Source organism: Pyxicephalus adspersus, chromosome 4 (genome assembly GCF_032062135.1).
Source record: "Pyxicephalus adspersus chromosome 4, UCB_Pads_2.0, whole genome shotgun sequence".
Classification (NCBI taxonomy): Eukaryota; Metazoa; Chordata; class Amphibia; order Anura; family Pyxicephalidae; genus Pyxicephalus; species Pyxicephalus adspersus.
In genome coordinates, this window is record NC_092861.1 from 12502554 (window position 1) to 12529100 (window position 26547).

The window sequence follows — 26547 nt, forward strand, 5'->3', positions numbered from 1 at the left end:
TTCTTTCTTCTAAGAATTCTTATAATGGGGGGACCCATGAACTAACTTTTAGGTCTCCAGGGAACCCTTGCTAATATTACTTTATCCTCAGCTAACAGTATATTGGCATGGTGGTCAGTGGGAAGAATGCCTCCTACATTGCTGGCCATTGGGAAGAATGTCACCCTTACAGAAAGCCAAAAAGATCATTGGTGTCAGTTATACTGACCTGTACAAAATCCTCATCACATTGGGCCAAGTAGTAACCAGTGGGGCACCACAAATCTCAGCAATGAAGCCAGTTCCCCACTCTAAACCTTGATTGGCATAGATGCCAGTAACATTGCAGTGCCAAATATGGCCCACAAAGCCCCACAATGCACAATGTGTTTTCCTGTTTGTTGTGGTGCATTGTGTTGCACCATATATTCATCTGTTCTACCACACTTCTGCCAATATATGAATCCACACCTTTTACACACTTAAAGTAGAGCTCATGCCAAAAATAACAATATATTGCCCCCTGTGCCTTATTTCTCTGCTGAGTACCTATTATGGGTATTATGAAGCCATGAAGTAAAGTCACTTTAAAGACATCCGTGAATAATGACTTACAAGGTTTTATTAGATGTGTTTTTGGTTAGCTTAGTCATTTTTTTATAGTAGGAAAGGTAAAAAAAAAAAAAAGTTTGCCTGATTTTCAAGGAGCAAAGAAATACCAAATGGGATCCACCAGATGCCCATTGTTGGCATAATGCCAATGCTAACTTGGACGCCATTGATATTTCTGATAGGCGTGAACCTCAGGACATGCTTTGGCACCATTCATGGATCCCCATCAATGTGTCCTTAAGTAATGTATGGCTGGTGGAAAGAACTATAGGGTACAGTGAGGGTGCAAGTATCAGATGTTCCCAGAAGTGCTAAATGCCAAAGAATCTTATGGAGGCTGCGGTGCTGCCCGCATAGTGGATGACACAAGCCACTGCAAGAGATATTTGTATGGATTGACAGATCAAAATGTAGACTTTCCAGGCAGTGAGCACATAGGGTCATGGCTCCAGTCCAGATCTCTAAGTACCCAATTAAACATATGTGCTGCTTCAGAACATGTGCATACCCATGCATTAACACAAAGTACCATAGATGTCCAAAAACTGACTAGCGCTATTTTCAGGAGCAATATACAGCATGTGGTATGTGCACTGTGGAAAGGGCCAAAGGCCAAAGGGGTAAGGGCACATTCACACATGTGCATGCACACATTTTCACGCCATGTGCTCCAATGCACTGTAAGTAGGTGCTGCGCTTGCACCACATTGCACAATTCACAGTATACATGTCGCTGTGCAACTGCAGAAATGAATGCAATACTACCCATGTTCCTGTTGTGCATGAATCTGAATGAACCCCTATCACTGCCCAGGCTAGCTGGCCATTTATGCCACTGCAGGATAGGCGGCACTGCTTATGCCATACTCCATGTTAGCATCACAGGCTCTAGAAGTTGCAACTACTATCATGGAATTCCAACTTCTATAAGTAACCATCTGTAACTGCAAATCCGCCTGTCCTTTTGGAAGAAGGTGGTGCAGAACATTGCAAACTTTGTGTAAGCAAGCTGTGACTAAATGATGCTGAAATCTGTCCCTCCCTAAAAAAAGAATGTTACCCAGCACTACCTTCTAAGAAGAATGAGAACCCAAATGTTCAGCACATCCATGGCCATGGCAGGGCTAACAGTCTTAAAGAAAACAAAACCGATCCTGACATTTCCAGTGAATTCCGAGTCAAATGTGTTGCTGCTGATGCTGATTCACTTTAGTGCCTCTGAATATACACATAACACCCACATAGTCTGACTCCCTGTACACGGCTCTGTCTGGAAAGTTACACCACCTGCAGCAGTGTCCAGAAGTGTAGTGGGGCGGGCACGCTGTGCTCTCACTTTTTTCGGGAATGAGGCGTTTATATAACAACGATGCACATGCGCCCTCTCCATGGATAGTACCGTGCCCCCTCTTCTTTTATTATGACTACACCCCAATTCGTGTCTCACTGGATCCGAAAGATAATGCAGAGTTTCAGCTTGACAGTAGTGAACCCTTCTAGGGGCCCAACTTTCTTTCTGTGCATGGTTTATAATATTAGATTTGGTCCACGGGCAGCTGTTTTTGCTTTTTAAATTTGCAGATGTGGCTCTGCTTAGTGGTGCCACACTTTATCTGTGCCTTACTGCTTTCACCTTTCAGTGCAAGTCTATGGGTCAGGTGTGACTGGTAAGAGAACTGGTTCGCTTTGGGTTTCAGTAGATACAGGACCAGTTATGTGCAGCATATAAGAACCTCATCCCACAAAGCCAAAAAGACACCCCAGGTGCCACTCACCACCATACGCTACTAAAACATAACATCCAATTATCCCGCAAGGATCACCCAGCCTGGTGAATTGTGCTCATCTTGTGTACTATGGAGATGTCCTAAACTGACCCTCCACAATATATATGAACCTTCCTCCACCCACCTAAAAAAAATCACTTATGCCATCCTTGTCCTTTGCCCCGGCCCTGGCACCAGTGTGCCATTGTGATATGAGCAGCAACTTTTCCCGCACACAGCGGTGCCACCCAAACGACCACAATAAGATGACGTTTGGCCCTAGGGGGACTAAAAAGTCACAGTAGTGTCCTTGAGTGACTTGAGATTTGCTGGTGTCCAGAACAGGCAAAGACAAAGGTTCTTTATGGGGGAAGGGGGTACAAGCAACGGCACACGGCTGGTTCCCAGCTTCTCCTTTTTGTAGACTATAGAACACCTCCCCCTGTATTACAGAGATTAGGAGAGGTAAAGTCCTAACACCTTTTCTGTCATAGGGTGACAACGCTGATCCTTAATATCTAAAAATAGATAACATGGATACACATCAATGCCAAAATGTGCACAGAGTAGAGTTCCCTTTTTAATTCTAGTTACACAGCAAAAAAGTTTTTCAAAGATAACAGTAATACAAAAACACAGAAATTACCAGGAGCCCAGTGCTGCCAGTCTGATCATTCTTTCCTGGCACAGTGCCATCATTAAAAATACACCCCTCTGACACAGCAGCAAGATGAACCCCCACACCTGGGTCCCCCTTTTATCTCCATTTATAACGTAATATAATATAATAGTGAGACAACCTGCAGGAATGCTATAGTGGCTGCCAGCGGGCATTTCAACCAATTGGCATCACAGCGATGTGCACATATGAACCTAAATGCACTTTAATGCATTTAATTTAATGCAGTATTTTTTTTAATAAAAAAAAAGTCCTGAGCAATATTTTACAATGCAACCCAGTGCCACCCACAAAACATTTGCACCTGTGCATTGGGGTGTGCTATAGCGCTCTGTCTATGCCCATCAGGGCGCAGTTGACAATAAATGGTTTATCAGCAGTGCATGATATGTTGGCGCTATATAAATCCTGTTTATTATTATTAATAATAATAAAAATGTATTAATAAATGGTGACATAGCTTGACACGCGTAAATGGCACCTTATGGTGACGCAATCGGGGACGACCTGACGTAGCGAATGACCCCCTCCCCTGCATATTCATTATTTTAGAATTCGCCAGAAGCTTCTGTTTATCTTGTAATTAAATCCTAATCGGTCTGTAAAACGCAGGCACAGCAACAACAGCGGGACGTGGGAACTGTTCAAAACACAGCAAAAAGTGCTTAGTCGTCAGATATGAATGGACAGAAATTCTTGTCCCCATATAACAGCCAAGAACATTCGCTGCCTTGGCATTAGCAAAGCCACCCAGCGTAAACTTACCTTTACGAAAAGTTCTATTTCAGGGTCCTTCTCGTCTCCATTACAAGGAACAGAGTCCGTCATTTTTGTTTTGTCAGAAAACTTTTTTGTGGAGTACGAGGATGACACCAGTGCTGGGTTTTAACTCCTGGCTTGACTATTCCTTGAAGTACATGAGTTATGGGAGGGGAGTTCCTTTAAGTCAGCCAAGCATCCCAGAGATCAGCTGTCTTGTAGTGCAGGTTGTAGAATTGCAGCTACATGTCTGCTGGTTACTGTATCTTCATGTGTCACTGATCTGGGTGACACCAAAATAGCCCAGAGCTAAAGAAGAGAGGCGGAGAGAAAGGGGGACTGGCTGCACCTATTGCATGGCTGGGTGACAACACAACACTCCCTCCACCCAGTGTGCATGATAGAGGTGACAGCTCTGTGTATGTGGGAGGGCTGCGGCTTCAGCACCTTGCTATAAATATTGTCACCCACTGTTTTATACCTATTCCCGATGAGGGGCAAATACAAAAATAAGTGCTGGTGATGGTGAACTGGTATATCATATTTAGGGTTTGAATATATCATTTAACGTGTTTTGTTATATGTGTTGTAAGAAAAAAAAGATCATTCCCCTGATTTGAAGGGACTGTCCCTCTTCATATCTTCCAACTGCCCCTGATTTAGAGTCACTGTCTCTCCTCACACTTCCCAATTGCCCCTAATTTAAAGGGACTGTTCCTCCTCATACCTCCCAACTGTCCTATTTGAAGGCACTGTCCCCCTCACACCTCCCAATTTCCCCTGATGAAGAGGGACTGTCCCTCCTCATACCTTTAACTGCCCCAGATTTGGAGGGACTGTCTTTCTTATACCTCCCAATTGCCCCTGCTGTAGAGGGACTGTCCCTCCTCACACCTCCCAACCACACCTGATTTGGAGGGACTGTCCCTCTTTACACCTTCTAACTGCCCCTGATTTGTAGGGACTGTCTCACCTCATATCTCCAAACTGTCCCTGATTTGGAGGGACTGTCACTCTTCACAACTCCCAACTGCCCCTGATTTGGGGGGAATGTCCCTCCTCATACCTCCCAACTGCCCCTGATATGGAGGGACTGTCCCACCTCATATCTCCCAACTGCTCCTGATTTGGAGAGACTGTCACTCTTCACAACTCCCAACTGCCCCTGATTGGAGAGACTGTCCCTATTCATACCTCACAACTGTTCCTGATTTTTTTTAAATCTAATATAAGAAACAAACTTGTGAAAAAAATCTTGCTTTACTCAAAAATGTTTTGGCTATTCATTTTTTTATTGTTCCCAAATTATGGGCTTGGCAGGGGTGTTTCCTGTGACTACATACTTTGAGCTAAAAAAGTGTCCCCGTTTCCTATCTCCAGAAATTGGGAGGTATGAATCATTCACCTTAGGACAGAAAACGTATTACTGGATCCCCAGGTAAAAATAAAAATGGCTAAAAAAAAAAGAAGAAAACTAATGCAGCCTCCATATCTAAAAGACTGGTTGGCTGTTATATGGTATAGTTAAGTAATATTATTATTATTATTATTAATAATAATAATAATAATAATAATATTAATAAACAGTTTTTTTATAGCGCAGACATATTATGCACTTCTGTACATAATAAATATTTTAGAGCCAGAGACACTTTTAGCCTTTACTAATAATAATTGGTGGGAAGATTAGGTGAATTTAATGTTTTCCTTTTCCTGAAGAGGAAAATTAAACTAATTAGGGCCAGGTCTGCTAAATTGTGTGAACTGAATATCGGTCACATACAAGTCAATTGTGACTTTCAGTCAGCCATTCATACAAATGCAACCTGAATGATAGTGGCGGCTTTGAATTCGTTGGTTGTTCTTGTAATTAGTTAAATGTCCTTGTATGGGCTCTAAAACTGATCTTATAAAGGAATATTCAGGAGAATCATGAATTGATGAATTGGTGACATCTGTATTCTTGATGTTGGAGTGGAATGCCTATAGTTTTGGAAAAGGGTTAAACCCATCATGTTTTTGTCGCCCATGTCCTAAATGTTCTCTGCAAAGGCCAAAACATACCATTACATTTCCTTCCCACTTCAGTTCTCCCAGGGTGACAACGCTTCCTCCTTCTCCCTCAACAGCCAGTTGTCACAGTTTACATCTGCTGAGTCTTCCAAGATGGTAGTAGGTGGACATTTCCTTCCCTCTAAGTCTGTGAAACTACTTACCTGGCTCCTTGATAACCCACCCACCACACACTTTAGAAAAAAGGACAGACGGGAACCTAAAAAAGTATTTAGATATAGTGATAGGGCCAGATTGGGGTCATCACATTGAACTACCAGATTTGATGTTGCATATTAGATCCAATATTTCAACACTGAGACTTTTGTTATACTTAAAAACTGGGTAACAGTCAGAACTTTTTTTCATTTTTTTCAAAATCACTGGCAGAGGAAGGCAAATATAGCAATAAAACATTTCCGGGAGCCTAATTAAAAATCAGTGCCCCCCCCCTCCCCTCAACAAAACATTGGATGGCTCCCCAAGGATAGAATTGTGAAAGATCTAGGGCAACTGTAGCATGCTGCAACTAAATTTGGATATGGCCAAATTGTGTTAACAGTGTGAGTGACTTAAAGGGTACTGAGCCTAATCTGGGTAAGGAGTGTGTAATACACAGGGTGCAGGGATCAGGAGTATGTAAGGTACTGAGAGCAGGGGTCAGGTGTATATAACATACGTAGAGCAGGGATCAGGTATATATAACATACATAGAGCAGGAGTCAGGTGTATATACCATACATAGATCAGGGGTCAGGTGTATATAACATACATAGAGCAGGGGTCAGGTGTATATAACATACATAGAAGCAGGGGTCAGGTGTATAGAACATACATAGAGCAGGGATCAAGGGGAATATAACATACATAGAGCAGAGGTCAGGTGTATATACCATACATAGAGCAGGGATCCGGTGTATTTAACATACATAGAGCAGGGGTCAAGTGTATATTACATACATAGAGCAGGGATCCGGTGTATATAACATACATAGAGCAGGGGTCAGGTATATATAACATACATAGAGCAGGGGTCAAGTGAACATAACATACATAGAGCAGGGATCCGGTGTATATAACATACATAGAGCAGGGGCCAAGTGTATATAACATACATAGAGCAGGGGTCAGGTGAACATAACATACATAAAGCAGGGGTCAGGTGTATATAACATACAGAGCAGGGGTTATGTGTATATAACATATATAGTGCAGGGGTCAGGTGTATATAACATACATAGAGCAGGGCAGGGGTCAGGTGAATATAACATACATAGAGAAGGGGTCAGGTGTATATAGCATACATAAAGCAGGGGTCAGGTGTATAGAACATACATAGAGCACGGATCCAGGGGAATATAACATACATAGAGCAGAGGTCAGGTGTATATACCATACATAGAGCAGGGATCCGGTGTATATAACATACATAGAGCAGGGGTCAAGTGTATATAACATACATAGAGCAGGGGTCAAGTGAACATAACATACATAGAGCAGGGGTCAGGTGTATATAACATACATAGAGCAGGGATCCGGTGTATATAACATACATAGAGCAGGGGTCAAGTGTATATAACATACATAGAGCAGGGGTCAGGTGAACATAACATACATAAAGCTGGGGCCAGGTGTATAAAACATACATAGAGCAGGGGTTAGGTGTATTTAACATACATAGAGTAGGGGTTAGGTGTATATAACATACATAGAGCAGGGGTCAGGTGTATATAACATACAGAGCAGGGGTTATGTGTATATAACATATATAGTGCAGGGGTCAGGTATATATAACATACATAGATATATAACATACATAGAGCAGGGGTCAGGTGTATATAACATACATAGAGCAGGGGTCAAGTGTATATAACATACATAGAGCAGGGGTCAGGTGAACATAACATACATAAAGCAGGGGTCAGGTGTATATAACATACATAGAGCAGGGCTCAGGTGTATATAACATACATAGAGCAGGTGTCAGGAGTATATACTCCATGTACATACACTGCATACACATACACACAATGCATACATATATACACACAGATGAACACACAATCACTTATCTCACACCTAGCTGTATTTCTCAATCTCTTTGCTAGGGCCAGCAAAAATGCTACAGTGGCATCAGGACCCAGGGTACCAAATAAGAGTGCCCTCACCCTTATTTCTTGAATGTAGGGGTGTAGGTCAGGTAGTTATCTAAAGTTTATTTGTAGCAGAATCTGCACACAGCAGAAGGCCAAATCTCCGAGGTGTGGGAGTAATGAGGGGGTTAATTGCGTTGGTCCCTGTCCCATATTAGAATAGGGAGTGAGGGAGCAGGAAGCGCACGTGTATGTGTAACAGACCACAAAGCAAACAATGCTCCAGGAAAACAAGTCTGCGGTTTAATTGAGAAAAAAATTCAGTCTTTTAGCTGACAATGAGAATTTTTACCAAACAAGGGACAGCTACTGGAGTCATGTGTTATTTAAAGCAAATATACAGACAAATACACAGGTAAACACACAAAAGGAGCCGTATTACTGCCAAATTTCCATTTCTTCATATTCAGTCCCAACATTAACACTACACCCTCTATCCAGTTAAGGAACAGCTGTGTATAAGGTAAAAGAGCAACAGAAGACTGATGTGGCCATCTCTCTGCTCACTCTGCTCTTTCCTACTGTCAGCTTACTCCTTGTTGGCATGCCTACATCTAATTGGCTGCCAGTGCTGCCCCTACTACTCTCAATCAAAGTGCTACTGCACTGGCTGAAACCAAATTCAGGTATTTACCAAGTGTCAGGGCCTCTACTGCAGTAAGTAAATAAAAAAAGCAAGAGGTGTTTTTTTTTTGAGGTGGATCCCTGTCCATCTCAATATCTTATTGGTCACTGGTGAATCAAAGTGATCTGGGAACAGGCACATTCACGCCCCCTAGTGGAGTTAAATGACTTCTAGCAAACTGCAGCATCTTTTCAGACATGGCTAAGATCAGTGGTGTAAGAACAGGGGTTCCAGGGTCAAGCAGAAGAGGCTTGGCCCTTTAAAAGGGATTAAAGGGGCCCCTCTCCTGGCTGCTCACAATGGAGATCTTCTACTACTGGCTTCTCCTGCCTGGCTCTGTAAATTCTGCAAAGGGGCCCATGGATTTGTATGGCTAAGGTCTTAGTGCTCATGTTCTTCATACGATAAGCTGCTGTGGGTTATGTTTTTTTTTAGCTGTAAGCACATGCCACACTGTGCATGCTAAGCCTTTGTACACATGGGCACAACCACTGCCAATTTTGCACTTAGGCTTAGTCCACACGGTCGTTTTCCCCAGCATTTAATCTGAGGCTTTAAATGCCCATATTTGAAATTCCAATGCTTTGCAATGGGCTAATCTTCACCAGGATGTTTCCTTGAGGCATGTTCATGAGCATTATCTATAAGGTTTAAAAAAATTAAAACGCTGGAAAACGCCTAAAAAGTGCATAAAAAGTATATAAACGCAGTGGGAACACTTACATGCGTTTATAAAAACTTTTATTTGATTGCAATCAGCAGAGCTTCCTCCTTGTAGGGAGGGTTTAAAAGTTTGCTATGTGAATAGACTATATTCCTTTAGTAAATCAACACCAATTAGTTATTTATGGAAGTATAGGAATGCTTGTACCTGAGCTGAGGATTTCTCACAACTTATCCATGTCTCGTACCCAGATCCTTAGCGCCTCCTTGTGGCCTGTACATGGGAGCAGGGGCAGTACTAATATTCAGTTGATCATTAGACAGTCTCTGCAACAGATGTATGTACAGTATTTGCTCTCTCTATACATTCTTTCTGTTTTGTACTGTTCTTTAAATTTTTGTGTTAGTTTTAGTATGCTACACTGTTCGCTCTACAATTCTTTGTTACCTGGTCATGTGAATGGCTAAATTGCATGTAGAAGTTACAGATAAGTTTGGTCATTTGTGTTTTGGCTTTTTCAAAATCCTCCAAAATATAGAATTTCCAAAATGGAGGTCAGATTAGCAGTCTAATTTACACACAGCATGTTGTGTGCACTGGTCTATGCATTGTTCCCTGGCCTTTTCCTGCACATCTGTGCGTTCCATGGCCCATCCCTTCAACCCACTGGCTGCCTAACCTGTCTTTTACACCTTTCATTTGTGAACGCTATCCCTGCACCATATGCTGAGAGCCAAAGCTCTGTGCACATGTGCGGTTGTAATGTCATCCCAATCTGGCCAATCAAACAAGCCAAAAATCACAAAGAGGACCAGGTGATGATACCAGCGCCAAAGCAAAGAGGTGAATTTAGGTAAAAAATGTGATAGGTAGGTAAGTTTTTTGTCGAAGGAACCTGAAACAAAGAACCTGCCTGCTCACAGAGTAAGAATTTATCTGGTCTATTTATTGAAAAGCAAATCCCTGTTTAAATATTTCATCTGATAGCACATGATTGGATATTTAAAGTGAACACATGCAATAGGTGAAGATACTCAACTCTGAGTAAGTAGTAAGTTAACCCCAAATTAATTCTTAGATAAAGGAATTTCCAACATATTCTACATTTCTTTTGATCTGGATCTCATGTATTTGATATTATTATTAATATATTATGTAGAAAAAGCATAGTCGGGAGAAGATCTGTGTGACAACAAACATTGCTACAACAAACAATGTCACATATCCTTATAACCTCACAGATAAGGTACAGTCACATGTCAATGTTTATCAAGAAGGTATGGACTCTGATGTTACAGAAAAACTAATCCACACTTAGCAAATCAAATATTTGGGAATGCTTGTACTAAATGTTTGACTATATATATATATTAACAGGAGTTCGCTTTTCAAAAAAATAGACCAGATATATCTTCACAATAAACTGAACTAAACAAACTTTAAATATTGTAAGCAGGCAGGTTATATATATATATATATATATATATATATATTAAATGATATACACAGTATATATACAAGTGCAAAGTGTTATTGCACCATATAGTATTTGTGCAAGACATCTAGGCATAAAGGTCTAGATAGAACTTCAGATTAAAGCAGACCTTTCATTTTCATATTTAGTGCCTGCATACTCAGTAATGCAGCATTTTGACATTTTACAATAATTAACATACATTATTTCTTTTTTCGTTCTTACCATCAGAAGCACAGCATCATCATTTCTCAGGTATTCATTAGAGTCAGCATATTCACCTGGAACTATAATACTGGCCTATAGGTAATGCATCATACTAAATGCTTTTTTAGCAATGCTTTGTAGCAGAATGATACTTTTAGTGTCAGTATAAATAGAATAAATGATACAAATAAAATGTATACATTTTAATTTATAGGTAACAATTGAAACATTGAAGGTTAACTATAGAGATATATTATGTTTAGATCAGCTCTGTAACTGCAATAAAATCTCAAATGCATCAAACTATTATCAACCAATGAACAGTTTTACTTAAGTTTTATATAAAGTTATATTATAGGTTTATCAAAGTGTTGCAGTACCAACAAAGTTCCACTGGAGGGCGAGTTTGATCTGTTGCTAAAGTCATATGAGTCCTTATGCTAAAAAAAACAAATTTGATGGAAAAAGTATGCAAAAATAATAGTACAAATCCTTCTTGACTGAAAAACATTTTATTCCAACATAGTGCCTGATAACAGGTACCCTATTAAATCCTGGGGTCCAAGCTGCCATTAAGTGATTCATTGATATTTGTTCTGCAGCCCTTAGACTTAGCCCTTAGTCTTAACATGTCCTCAAACTTAAATTGCAGCATGTCCACAGCCAGCGGTCACCGTTCCCTCTGTTATGTCCACAATCCCTCATTCCTTTCCAGCATTACATATACTGAACAATATATGTGGGGCCTTTGCTGAAATCAAGGGCCACAGTGGAGCCCCCCTATAACCTGTAAGTTGATGATCCAACATCCGCAGAAAATGGGCATTACATGATAATCTAATATGCATTGGAAAATCCTATACAACACAATAATAAGCCTTAATACCACCAAGTGTTCATCTCTGCTATACATAGAAATGACTCAATAATCCCAAATGGACTTTACATATATGAAAAAATGTAAGTTAAATTAAAGAAGAAAATCGAAAAAAAAGGGAAGCTATAATATATTAAGTTATAATCAGCAGACCTGTCAACCAGAGTGGTCAACAATGGAGTATAAAATATTCAAGTATAAAACCGAAAAACAATCCATTAGTACCATCTATTCCTAAAATGATCCTCCCAGGAGGAGGCAGTGAGATCTTCCATCAGCATTAATTTATTAATACAGGAAAACAATGGGATATTGTGGGGTCCCCGACTGACCCCAGCAGGTAGTTATGCGGGACTGGGCACCATCAAATGGATCAGAGGAGATTTTTGGTAAATGAAAACATTTTTTATTACATACATATACAACATCTTTATAAAGCAAATACACTTATAAATATTCCTCCAACATTTGCTGCAAGAACATCATTGAAAATTAAAACTCATGCACAAAGAAGAAGTTTTGGCAATATCACATTCTTTGTTTTACAGTTATACCCCAAAAAGAAAGTCCAATGCTTTTTTTACATCTAATACATTCACAGTTATAATATATAATAAAAAAAATCACAAATTGAAAAAAAAAGCAGAAAGTACTTTTGCTGCAGCTTTCCTTTTTATTCATACTAGTACAACCATAAAGAGTTGCAGAGGGATATCCTTGAGTTAATAAAGCTATACTGAGATGTTTTGCAATAATTGATTGTTGTTCTTGGCTGATAGCGTAGTAAGGTGAGTCATACATCTGTTATCATTACTTATCTCTTTATAAATGTTTGTGAAGTTTTGTTCTCAATCATCTATAAAATATCTAATCACAGTACTATGTGCTGCAGATACAATACAATTACCTTCCCTTGTACTGGGATTGTGACAGAGTCTATATATATCTGTGGAGGTTCTCATGTATCCAGATCATTGTATATCAAGCAGTAATTAGTCACATTCAACTGGACTTATTGGACAGGTTTAATAATTGTCATTGGAAAGATCTTACACGATCCTTCCCAAAAGACTAAATGATGCATGAATGAGCGCTGTACATATAGCACCATTCTGCTCTATGGAGATGGGAGAGCGACGGAGCAGCACCCCACTGTGCTCTCTCCCCTTCCCTTCCATTACGATTGTTCCTCGATCTGCCAGGACAAATGACGGAACGATGGACCACAAGTGCTGTACACACACCAGATTCTAGGCTGATATCAGCCCTGAGGCGATCATTGGACGAGAATAATCTGATGTGTGTACATGGTCTTTTTCTAATTATACTGAAGATGTTTCACAGCCTTTTAAGCTGCTTCATCAATTCTGATAATGAAACAACTTGGAAAGTCTCAAAACATCTTCAACAAATATGACAAACAAATAATTTATTAGGTGAAACACATCACTAGTTCTTTTTCCACCCTGTACAGAGTGAAACAAACTGAGATACAAACCAGGGTATATCATGTACAACAGGATAGAGGTTATTTGCATACATGAGCATAGAAGTTTGAAGACCTTTGGTGGAAAATTAATTAATATATTTATAAAGAAAGGGACCCAGCAAACTTCTTTCAGATTAAAAGACAGACAATGGTTCTCAGCAATATATATATATATATATATATATATATACACACATATAAATAAACACACATAAATATATATATATTTATAAACACTTCAATATAAACCAAGGTACTTATTTTCACCTGTGAATATGGGATACTGCTTTGGAGCAAATATAAATAAATGCCAAGGCAGAAAATGTGGCCATTACTGCTAACTTTCAAACAGTAATCCATAGAAATACCAATAAATTTATTGCAGATTATAACGTTCATGGTTATTTTTAAATATCTTTAAATATTTCCTAAACGGAGAAAAATAAAACCACATGGGCTCAGTCTGTATATCATGTTTTGCCTTTTTTTTTTTTTATTTATTTTTTTTTTTTTTTACAGATTACAGTATTTTGTACTTTTGAGCTGAATATAATACCATAGTTAGTCAGGTTAAGAAAAAGTTGATCAAGTTCAACTACTAAGGAAATTAACATACTACAAACCAACTTATCCCAGATATCACCATATATTCACAGTTGATCCAGAGGAAGGCAACGACAACCCTTATAAAACATGGTTCAATTTGCTCCAACAGGAACAGGGGCTATGATAATTTATTGCTCCTAAATGAACGATTGTACATTATTGTGGCCATGGAAAGTTTGTAACAAATGTATGTCTCACATCCCCTAGAGCAAGTGTTTGTTACACACTTTACATGAGGTAACAGCACCATCTACTGGTGTGACCCAAGTATATCAGTAAATCAATATTCCTTCTCCAATAGCAATTTGAGGGGGAAAACAATGTCAGTTTATACTTGAGTATATGGAGTTCTTATAATTATAACTTAAGCCAATAGTTCCATTCAATACCTCTTGTACAGAAAACACTTTCCCTAAACAAAGCGCAATGTTGTGATATATTACCAGATGACATTTTGAGTCCTTTTGCCCTGATCTCTTTTACGTTGGCATTACTGTTCAAGACCAACATTTTTCAGGCTGCATTCATAGCAGCATTGAGAATAAAGTTGTTATCATGGCTTGGCAATTTATTATAATTGATTCCTAAGGGCTACAGCACTTTGCATGTCAAAAATTCTACAATTATAAAAATGAAATCTGCACCATCTCTTTTCTTTATGACCTATGCATATTATAAACAAGCTTTCAAAATTTTCACTTGGGTAATTGGTTACCATAGGGGAAAAAAAATCCTAATTTTTCCTAATTAGAAATCTGCAACAAGTCTTTTATGCAACCCATTTTGGCACTGAGAGATGACAAAGAAGTTTCCACCTCATTCAGGCCATAATTCAGGTGTTGCCATGGTGATCTGTTCGTCATGATGACCACTTTCCTTCAAATTGAATGTAATGGAGTCATTTTCTTGGTGTTTGAATAACTTTATTAACATATTAGTGGCCCAGGGCAAAGCTCATTATTTACTATTTTACTCATTTTGATTTAGTATTCATGAGAGTAGATATAGCAATACATATTTAGAAGATGAGTAGGCTTAGAAGGCCTGAAGACACAAATTCTGATCTTCAGTGTTGCAAACGGATATGTTACACATGCAGTGTATTCATGGGCTTGTATTGTGGTATAAAATACCAGAATTTACAATACGTTGTCTGTGGTTGAATCTGCCAGATCCTAAGTAAACACATGGCGTAGGGAGTCGCTGGATGGCACCACAGCTCATGCCAGAGAACCATAATATTTACAAGGCACCGATAGGAGTGTTGGATGCTGAAGGGTTAGTTAGGGTTTAGATCTAATTTAATAGTTATTTACCTTATCATGCCAGGTCAATCATTGACTTATATCCCAATATTCTCCAAGAAGCAGCATGCATCCTCCAGTTACCGTGTCTGAACCAGGGCACCGATTCAAAACCTCTTTGGATGCATTTGATAGTTGATCATGCCTACAATAGACAAGGGGCTGGATGCATGTGTATCTTAACCAGTGCTTCTAAAATTGTGCCAGGTGGAAACCCAGGGCAAATCCAGGGCAAACCTTAAAGCGGAAGTAAACCCCCCAAAAAATCACGCACCTATCCGTCGGGAGGTTTCTTCCATCGGGTCCCGTGTCGTCCTGGTATCTGTCTTTGGTCCAGCGCAGATGGTGCACCAGGTGCCGTCATCTTCTCCTCTCTTCTTCCGTGTTCTTCTTCCGGCAATTTTTTACCCTACTGACGAGCCTATTGACGGGATGCTTGACGTAGGGCGTTGCACTTTAAAAAAACACTAGCAAACAAAATTTTTACTTAAAATAAAAGAGTTGTCTACCCTTGTATGTAAAGAAAAAAATTCTGAGTTTAGGTACGCTTTAATTATAAATCCCAAAAGTTTATAGAGGGGTTTGTGGGTTTCTTATCTCCTGTGTCTTTACCCTGATTGGAACTACGAGGGTTGGGGGGAAGATTTTTTAAAGAACCAAGGTTTTGGCAGTCCAAGACCATGTGTTTAATAAGAAGATGTACAGAGACTGCTGTGTTTTCAAAACTGAGAGATCAGCAAAAACTATTTGCTTTCGTACTGTACTCAGTTATTGATCTCTATTAACAACTGACCTTTTTTCAGTAACATGACAACTATGGCCTGACAATATACATATTAAATATATAATTTGCAAAATGTAAAATTTATCTTAAATTAGAAGAAAGAAAAACTTTACATTTTCATAATCAATGCTGAGAATTGGTTCTTTTCTATGGTTCTGAGGGCAGTATTTAGAATGGCCTTGGTGCTTCTTCCAGTGAATGAAAACTACACCCAGATCCTTGCTGGGGTTGACATGCACAAGTTAAGACTTGTTTGAATTACATTGTTAGTTTCATTTGTATTGTTTGATAGTCAATTGATAATACATTTTTATTTGTATTATTCAGACCTCATGTAAGTAAACAGTGTGAGGATACAAAGACGCACACATTTTCTCCTTGGTAGGTGCAACAAAACTTCAGTTTAATGTTTCCTATTGCCAAATATTGCATACAGGCAAAAAAAAAAAAAATTCAATAGAGTTCAATACTGGGCGTACTGTGCTGGCCAGAAGAAAACAATTTAGGATGTTTATTACTTTGGAATTCTGAGGGACATCACCATAAGGATCACCAGCAGGAGGAAGGAGGTTCTGATTCCACTATATTGATAAAATTCTGGAGACCTTCACTGGAGGGATCACCAGCAGGGTGAATGAAATCCTGATATCACTAGATAGATAGAATTCTGGGGGGGGGGTATAAAAAAAATATACCAAAATTACAAACTCTTTCCTCTACAGTATATAGATAGAATTCTGGAATGCATCACTAGAGGGATCACCAGCAGGAGGGAGAAGGTTTGTATATCATTATATAGATGAAAATCTTGGGGGGGCATCAATAGAGGGTTCACCAGCAGGAGGAAGGAGGTTCTAGTTCTCCTATATAGATAGAATTCCAGGAACATCCCCTGAGGATTCACCAGACGGAGGAAAGATATACTCTTTACTATATCTAGATGGAATTCTGGGCCCATCACTAGATAGATCACCCAAAGGAGGTCCTGGCATCACTGGAGGGACTACTAGCAGAATAAAGGACATACTCTTTTCTAGTTCTTCTGACCTCACTTACAAAAATATCTTGATAAGATACATCCAGTCTAGGGATGAGCAACAACAATTGTGAAAAATCGGAAGAATATAACACATTCAAATATTAAAGAAGGGTGCAAGAACTTAATATGTACAGAAAGTACAGTGTTTTTAATACGAGGCTAAGATCATGACATCAGGACAGAATCCCAAACTAGTTGTGCGTTTTAAACTAACCTCAGAAAGTATTATTTTACCAAAAGGGTGATGATATGAATAGAGGTCTTGTGGAGGTATTGATCTGATTAAAAAATCTGATTTAAATTATTAATCTGATTTAAACATGCTTGGGAAAAAACTTACTCTAAACAGACATGTATACGGTTTTGGTGGGTTTATTTGCAAAAGGCTTGGGGAAGAAGGAGACCAAAGACAGCTCCAAATGTAGTTTCTGTCCTATATCTGTTCATGAGTACTCTGTCTGCCAGTGCCACCAGGTGCCAGCCTTCTACCGCAGCAATGGCATACATAGCTAGCAGTGGGCCCCTGTGCAGAAATGACATGGGGTCCCCTGTGCAGTGATACACTTTGCACCTCCCCTTGTCTGCCCCTGTATCATTGTATTCTTAGTTCAATTTTTGGGAAAGTTGCTGAGCCTTTTTCTTTTGGCAGAGCTTCCAGAAGCCTCACAAATCAATTTTGCTCTATTTCCTGCCCTGTAAATCACACTCTTTTGAAGCCTGAAAATGACAAATTGTGCACATGTTCAGGAACTTTAAAAAGTTTGACGAAACCACAAACGTGTAAAAATACAAATACTCGAGTCACAGGATGTCAGTATGTCTATAGATAAATTAAATTGCATACGTGAGGTTCAGGTAAATGCTTTAGTAGCGAGATAAAAAGAAACAAAGGTGAAAGTCTTTATTATAATATGTTTGATTAATGGCATGTGTATGCTGTAAAATACAATATTGGTCTGAAAAACTGAATGACATCAGCAGACGCAGTATAGGAGTTTATTATCATCAGCTTCTGAGACCACTGACAGTTCACCTAAAGTTGTATTTGACCTGCAGTTAACTTCCTTCCAATCCGTTTGACCTTCTTCTAACCTGCTTATTTAAAGAAACAGCAAATCAGTCATTTATTGGATGGAAACTGTAACTGTCTATAATGTTGGTCCCACAACAGCAAATAATACTCCAGATTTCATTCAATCATTGCTTGTTATAATAGGGAGTTGTGTAATGTGGCCAACATTTACCCTTCCAACAGCAAGTCTGCCATGTTTTCTAGGAAAGAAATGTATGTAAAGCTCCATTTTTCATGGTTTCAGTGGAGTAGGGATCGGTTGGACACCTTGTCATATTGCTGAGTTTGTGTCCCAGCTAGGGGGATTCACCATTTCTATGTGTCTTGGTGACTATTATCACAAAGACAGAAGGTAATGGGAAATCCAAAATTTTACAAGAGTAAATAGGAAGCGTGAATCTACCAACCTGTTCTTGTTACGATTGTCTACGAGGGATTTTGCACTCATTTTACAAAGATTTACAAAGACCAACCAGCCTAAAGGGGCACATGCAGCATAAAGTGGGAGAAGATGTAATTCTTCCCTAAACAATCCAAAAAATAATCACTATAAATAAATCTTTATATTATCAGCATCAGTTCTATAATTACCAGCCATGGCCTTGAAACACCATTTTGGTGATATCTCTGGGGTCCTTCCTATAATGTCAAGTCCTTCTGTATGATATGGTAAAGGGAGAAGGAATAATGCACCATGGCCACTGCCAGATGAAGAATAGGAGCAGATTTCAATGCCCTGACAACACATTTAAGGATATTAGACGTCAGACCTATATGACACACAGAAAACTTTGAAAGAGGATTTAAGTCCAAAAAAAGGACTTATGGGAAATCCATGCAATCATATTGCCTTTCAAACTTGTTTCTAATGGTTTCATTTGGCAACAACAACAAAAAAAACTGCAAATTAATGCCGCACTTCTTAGGTCAGTGTAATTCGTACTTGGACTTTGTTCATTTTCAGATAATCAGGAAAACTATTTATTGCTGAGCTTTGTTTGAAGCATAGAAAGGGACTGAAGTACACAACCACACCCGCACATTCTAAATGGGATGTTAGTTCTTAGAAGTTCTGAAGCATAAGCTAACATAGAATAGGAGGTAATAGGACCAGCTTTGACAAATGGAAAGTTTCCAAACTTGTTCACCCCTGCTTATTAATAGAATAGTTACATTTATTTTCCTGGGAGTTTCAAATATAATTTGGGACTGGTGAGTGGCATGCAGAATGCATCCCAAACAAGGTATAACCCTTAGGAAATAGAATTGATGCTCAAGCCCTTCATCACTGAGTGTCCACAAGGTCCTGTATAAATACTGACTTTTTAGTATTTGTATATAGCCTGCCCTTGGTCTCCCATGTGCCAAAGTTTGCAGTTGGAGAACTTCGATTTCAGTGTAGAGCAGAGGTCCCCAACCTTTAGGAGCTTGCAGACCACTAAATGCATGGACTCCAGACCGCGCATGTGCTCATGTACTCAAAGGGGAAGAAACTTCCCACAAAGTGACGTAATGATGCCAGAACCTGACCACTCTCCCATCGCAGGTCTGAGCCTGGGAGACACGGTCCATGTCCGGAGGTTGGGGTCCTCTGGTGTAGAGTGTCAAGAATGGTCCCATCTGTGTGCGTTGAGTTTATTTCATAACTATGAATTATGATGATATTATTCTAAAAATAGGATGTGTATTTTAAAATAAAACTATAAAGTTTTATTGAAAAATTTAAGCAGAACTTTAATCGGGTGGGTGCACGAAAGGCAACATATAGGCAGATAGAAAAAAACAGCTTTCAGGGTGTACACATGCTGTAAAATGTGATATTAGTCGAAAAACCTGAAGCACATCCTGCAGATGCAATGAGTGTATGGACTAAGGGCTTGTGTAGAAGGGCAAATTTATTGTGCTTTCAGTATTTGCATTTCAATTACATTTGATATTAGTTCAAGATGCTTCTGATATCAGTTTATTGACAGATGCATTTGGCTTCTTTCTATGCAGCACCAACCTGGTATTATTTGGAAATGGCAAAACAATCATTTATTGGGTGGACACTTTAGTTCAAGTGTTGGCATGATTAGGCTTTACAGGATAAAGTTTACCTACTGCAAAAACTTTCTTGTTTTTATTTTGTATAAAAAAATTGTAGGATTAGATTGCTTTTTTTTTTTTTTTTTTTACAGGTTGACAATTGAAAATCAGGCCATCGATAATCCGGATGCTTCAAGGTTCCTGGCATGAATTTCAGGTCGCATTTACAATACAGGGACTGCAGTACACTGTTTGACCACTAATGTTTTCATGACGCTGTTCTGCAGAAACAGCTGTTAGGCCTTGCTTGCTAAACTAAAATACACATTGAGACGTCCCTGATGCCTGCTCTCTGGAACTGTGCCAGATGTCCGTGGGTGCTGCGAGAGGAAGGCCAGCCTGTCAGTGGAGGTAGGTATAAAAAAAAAAAAATCCGGAATTTTCAAAAATCCTCAGGTCCGGAGGTTGTCGGATTTTTTAATGTCAACCTCTATTTGCGTTTTTTTATTTAAAAAAAAAAAAAAGCCCGCACCCTTGTGGTAAAGACTAAATAGAAGTGTAGACCCTCTTGGGATTCTTACACCACATATCCCTGCTCCTTCTGCACATACCTGAGATCAGAAATGTGCAGAAAGAGCTTTTTCAGCCATTAAAAAAAACAAATGCAGTGAGATGGGCACTCTTTTTTTCCATTTACAGCAGGATACATTAACTGATCTTACGCCTGCGCAGTGCGAGACCGGGTGGCGTAGGCAGAAGAAGGAAGAAGATGGCAGCACTGGGACAAAGGAAAAAAACAGGACAGTTCTGGTGGATTTTAGCTGTCCTTTTTTATTTTAACAGTTACACTTTATTAGAAAGTTAGAGGATATCAATGCAATTGATCTACCTTCTTTACTGTACTGTGGCAATTTAGTTACCCACTTGTGACATTGATGGTCATTTAGAAAGAGACAATCTCTTTAATAGATCCTGCTCTAGTAGCTTGGATTTAGAACTACAGTCCTCCAATTGTAAGGCACAACATACAGGAAGATATAACAATTCCATATAAACTAATGTTTTCTAATGAGTTCTATTATAATATAGTGATTATAAGAAATATAATTTAAAGCTGATCAGGACCTAACTAATGAAAGAAAGCTCTCTTTGTGTGGGACGACGACTGGCATCTTTGTCTGGCACATGTGGTTGTCCATTGTGCCAAAGATTTGTACATTGTGTGCTCTCCATTCTCCAGTCCATGACCCAAGCAGTCATCCTAAAATAATCCACACACCCACCACTCATTATCTGCATGTCACCACACAGTTAAGGGGGAACAAATACTTTTTAATAAAAAGAAGACCCAAAACAAGCATAACATTTTGAATGCAGGGTTTACTAATTACATTTCCATGCAGATTACATTCAATAGAGGTATTTGTTGAATTTCAATATACATTATATACAGGTGAATTAAGCTGCGTACACACGTCAGATTTTTCTCACCCGATCGGCATCGGCCAGATATCGGGCGAGAATCTGGCGTGTGTACAGTCGGCGTCGTTCATCGTCCGTGGATCCGTCCTGGCGGATCCACGAGCGATGAACAACGAGCGATCCTAATGCAAGGGAAGGGGGAGAGCGCGCAGCAGGGTGCCGCTCCGTCGTTCTCCCCCTCCCCTCTTCATAGAGCAGAACGGTGTTGTATGTACAGCACTCGTTCATGCATCGTGTAGTCCTTTGTCGTTGGAAAGGATCGTGGAAGATCCTTTCCAACGACAAGAATTGCACGTGTGTACGCAGCTTTAGTTGTGTACAATGAAGCAAAGATAGGCCAAGGGGTGGCCAAAAAAGGCCACCTTGGGTGCATCAGCGTGATGAGGACCTCTATCCTATCCCTAATAGGTAATTCACTGGTTGTGGCACCTTTTGGCTGTTTTTGCCATGGATGCTCAAGGACTTTGTCCCAGAAATACAGTGAAGTGATGCCAAGACTCCTATTGTGTGATACTTCCCCCACCTCCTAGATTGTAAGCTCTTCGGGGCAGGGTACTCTCCTCCTATGTCACTGTCTGTATTCGTCTGTCATTTGCAACCCCTATTTAATGTACAGCACTGCAAAAGATGTTGGCACTATAAAAATCCTGTTTAATACAAATAATAAAAATACAATAAAAATAGGAACAATTTTAAATAAAAATAAATTTGAAATTTAAATGATTCTGGGAGGCTGGGTATATAGGTTAGAAAATTGTGTATAGGAGATAGTGTTAGAAGGTTGGGTATAGGGGTTAGTGTTAGTAAGTTGAGTAAATGTGTTAGTGTTAGGAGGTTGGGCATAGGGGTTAGTTTTAGCAGGCTGGGTGATCTGAGGTTGTGAATATAGGGTAGTATTAGGAGGCTGGGTTTTGAGGCTAGTATTAGGAAACTGGGCATAGTCCATTGTACACAATAGTGTTAGTAGGTTGGGTATATGGGTTATGGTTAACAGTATATGGGTACTGTTAGGAGGTTTGATACAGAGGTTAATGTTAGGAGGTTGGGTATAGGGGTCAGTGTTAGGAGGTTGGGTATATGGGTTAGTGCTATGAGGTTGGGTATATGGGTTGGTGTTATGAGGTTGGATATATGGGTGAGCGCTATGACGTTGGGTATATGGGTTAGTGCTATGAGGTTGAATAAGTGGGTTGATGCTATGAGGATGGGTATATGGGTTAGTGCTATGAGGATGGGTATATGGGTTAGTGCTATGAGGTTGGGTAAGTAGGTTGATGCTATAAGGTTGGGTATATGAGTTGGTGTTATGAGGTTGGGTATATGGGTTTGTGCTATGTGGTTGGGTATATGGAATAGTGCTATGAGGCTGGGTATATGGGTTAGTGCTATGATGTTGGGTATATGGGTTAGTGCTATGAGGTTGGGTATATGGGTTAGTGCTATGAGGTTGGGTATATACCGTAAGTTAGTGCTATGAGGTTGGGTATATGAAATAGTGCTATGCTATGAGGTTGGGTATATACCGTAAGTTAGTGCTATGAGGTTGGGTATATGAAATAGTGCTATGAGGTTGGGTATATGGGTTAGTGCTATGAGGCTAGGTATGTGGGTTGATGCTATGAGGTTGGGTATATCGGTTAGTGCTATGATGTTGGGTAAATGGGTTGATGCTATGAGGTTGGGTATATGGGTTAGTGCTATGAGGTTGGGTATATAAGTTAGTGCTATGAGGTTGGGTATATGAAATAGTGCTATGAGGTTGGATATGTGGGTTAGTGCTATGAGGTTGGGTATGTGGGTTGATGCTATGAGGTTGGGTATATGGGTTAGTGCTATGATGTTGGGTATATGGGTTAGTGCTATGATGTTGGGTATATGGGTTAGTGCTATGATGTTGGGTATATGGGTTAGTGCTATGAGGTTGAGTATATGAGTTAGTGCTATGAGGTTGGGTATGTGGGTTGATGCTATGAGGTTGGGTATATGGGTTAGTGCTATAAGGTTGGGTAGTTGGGTTAGTGGTATGAGGTTGGGTATATGGAATAGTGCTTTGAGGTTGGATATATGGGTTAGTGCTATGAGGTTGGGTATGTGGGTTGATGCTATGAGGTTGGGTATATGGGTTAGTACTATGAGGTTGGGTATATGGGTTGATGCTATTAGGTTGGGTTTAGTTTTGTTTGAGGGGTTATTGTTAGGGGGTCTACATTTAGAGTTAACGTTAGGAGGTTGCATTTAGGTATAGGTTAAAGGTTAGGTTTAGAGGTTAGTTTTATGTGGTTGGGTATCAGGGATAGTGGTACAAGGTTGGATTTATGGGTGTTATGAGCCTGGGTTTAGAGTTCTGTGGGGGGAGTGGATTTTCAGTTGGGGGCTCAAGGTTAGCGCTAAGGAATTGTGTTAAGGGTTTGTATTAGAAAGCTGGGTTAAGGTTACAGTTGTGGCATGGGAATGTTTTATGGTTAAGATAAAGTCCCTTTTCCAGGACTGCTCTGGTTCAGGAATGTTTCTGGTTTTTACCTACTATTACAATAACTTTACAACACTGTACTCTGACATACACAAGCAACATGTCCTCATCAACAATGATGCTGCAGCCCCGATTCTGTGGATTTCTTTCCCAAACACCCACTTTCCTTCAAGTTACAAAAAATTCAAAAACAAGCATTAGGAGCGCTGTAGTTTTTGTAAAACACAATTTTACTTACCCTGACATAGAGGCTGATATCATCCTCTTGTGTCTCATAGTCTACCTCATCCCCATTGGTGTTGATTTGCCCAGAGGGGTCCAAGACACGGGTGTGAAGACCAATTGGTGCCACATATTCCCTTGGCGAAGTGGGTGAAGTAGGATAGGAGCTGATGGCTGTGGGTGAGAATGGAGAACTTGCGGTGTCAGGAGATGTTGGAGTTGTAGATACTGGAGAAAGGGATGTACTGTTGTTGCGTTCACTTTTTCCAATAATCAATTGCAGATTTGGTTTTTCCGGAGAATCTTCAGCATTCAAGCCCAGGTTATCAGGAATGCAATAGATATTCTCCTCATCCACCCACGTTTGGGGCATTGCATTTTCATAAATAAGCTCGGCTTCCTCTATGGTTGACATGATGCGGCTTAGAAGCAATCAGATTTGAACCTTCAGCAATCAGTTTCAATTGCACAATGACAAATGGCAACTGGAATTCATGCAGTTAGTGACCCAGAAGGTGCAACAAGTGATCCCAGTCTCCTATGAAGTGTAAAATGGGATCCAGCAATCATTGACCAGCAGCAGCAGCTTACTCAGGAGCTGCAAAGATCAATGTGCACAGAGATCAGAGCTGTGCCCAAGGGAGGGGCGGCCTGCTTTGCTGAATGAGAAGCTGAGCACAGAAGCTCCTCTCATACATTTCACCAGAACAATGAAAAGAATTCCATGTTGCAACAGTTGCTATGTACCTGTATGTCCTAATTAGATTGTTTATGGCTGCAATTGTTTGCTAGCTGTGAAAGTATTACTGCTCATAACGTATACCTTGGATTCAATAAATGTTCCAATATGCATACAATACCACTTTAAAAAGCTCATTACTCAGCACAGGGTTATTCATTACCAGATATCTGTCAGCTCAACCATATCCAAGCATGCTAGACCCCAAATTCTGAATCAGGACATCAACCAGTTACAGGAAAACATTAATATTTTACTGTTAAAAAGATTTGGAAACTATTTTTTATATCTGTTTATACCCCAAAAAATTATAATTCTTGAACCTATCAAGTTATCATATAAAGAAATCATTTAAACCATTCTATTTTGCGTTCATTAACATAATAACAAAACAAAAATCTTCGTTTTAGTGTCAAATGTGACTGTTTTTGTTTGTGTATGTGTTTTGTTTTGCATGCCAAGGTGCATTTCTTAAAGCATATCTTCTCCCTTGTGGGTTAGAACTTGGTATAGAGGTCTGGTTGCTCTTCTACAGACACAAAACCACATTTTCACAATCAAAGCGGTTCCAATTTTACACAGTTTTTCCAACCTTAAATATTGCAATCATTGTTTTAGATGTACCACATTGCTGCCACTTGCATGTAAAGTTTAAAAAAGTAAAAAAAAATTTCTTTATGATAAATTCACGTTCAGAAAGAGAATCAGTCATATTTGAAATGAAGCTATCTTTGGAGTTTGGGGTTGCAAAGGAGGCTGGAACAATATTCTTGTGTTGTATTAGTATATTGTTTTCATTCATGATTTCTGTATTCATGACCATGTTTGATTGTATAGACTTGTTTATATTGTATTGTATTCATATCGTAGGTTGCATTCATTTGGCATCACATTAGACACATTTTACCTTTGACACATGAATGTATTCATACCTAACTGCTACTGTAGCTTTTTCTAAATACTTCTGAAAAGACACAATTGTTTTATAATACACAAGCAAATGATCCTGTTCTTAACAGTATTCCAACATTTTACCATAAAATGCTGTGTAGTGTGTAAGTAAATATCTATAGATGAAAAAATCAGTATGTAAATGGATAGAGAACTGACCTAAAGGGCAAATACAGAAAGCAGTGATTAATGATTCATACTCAGAATGGTTTAAGTTGGTAATGATTTATCTGACTTCTATCTCACTTTGTACCATATTTATAAATCATGTAGATTTTAGGATTAAAAGTACAATTTCTGTGTTTGCAGATTACTTCAAACTATGTATTGGAATAAAGTCTTTACAAGTTTGATATTAACCACCTAAGCGTTACACTGAGGTCTAGATTTCTGTACCAAAAGTGATCTACTGTTTTTCATGAAAATTTTTTTTAAATTGTAGACCTGTAACTTACAGAAATATGTCCGAACAGGGGTTCTAGTAGATAATATGAATATAAAAAATGTTTGAAAC

The 26547-nt window shown here is 39.3% G+C and overlaps 1 protein-coding gene across 2 annotated transcripts in view; it reads right to left on the bottom strand.

Annotated features, from left to right (window-relative positions):
* Positions 1–24906, bottom strand: part of CLIC5 (chloride intracellular channel 5) — a 69261-nt gene extending 44355 nt beyond the window's left edge. The window contains exon 1 of one of the 2 annotated variants that reach the window (XM_072407414.1): positions 24360–24906. In XM_072407414.1, coding sequence (XP_072263515.1) covers positions 24360–24758 — 399 coding nt within the window. In that variant the 5' untranslated portion in view covers positions 24759–24906. Of the gene's footprint in view, positions 1–3801; positions 4108–24359 lie in introns of those variants that run through there. The other variant, XM_072407415.1, reaches the window with a different exon arrangement.
* Between the last annotated feature and the right edge of the window lie 1641 nt (positions 24907–26547).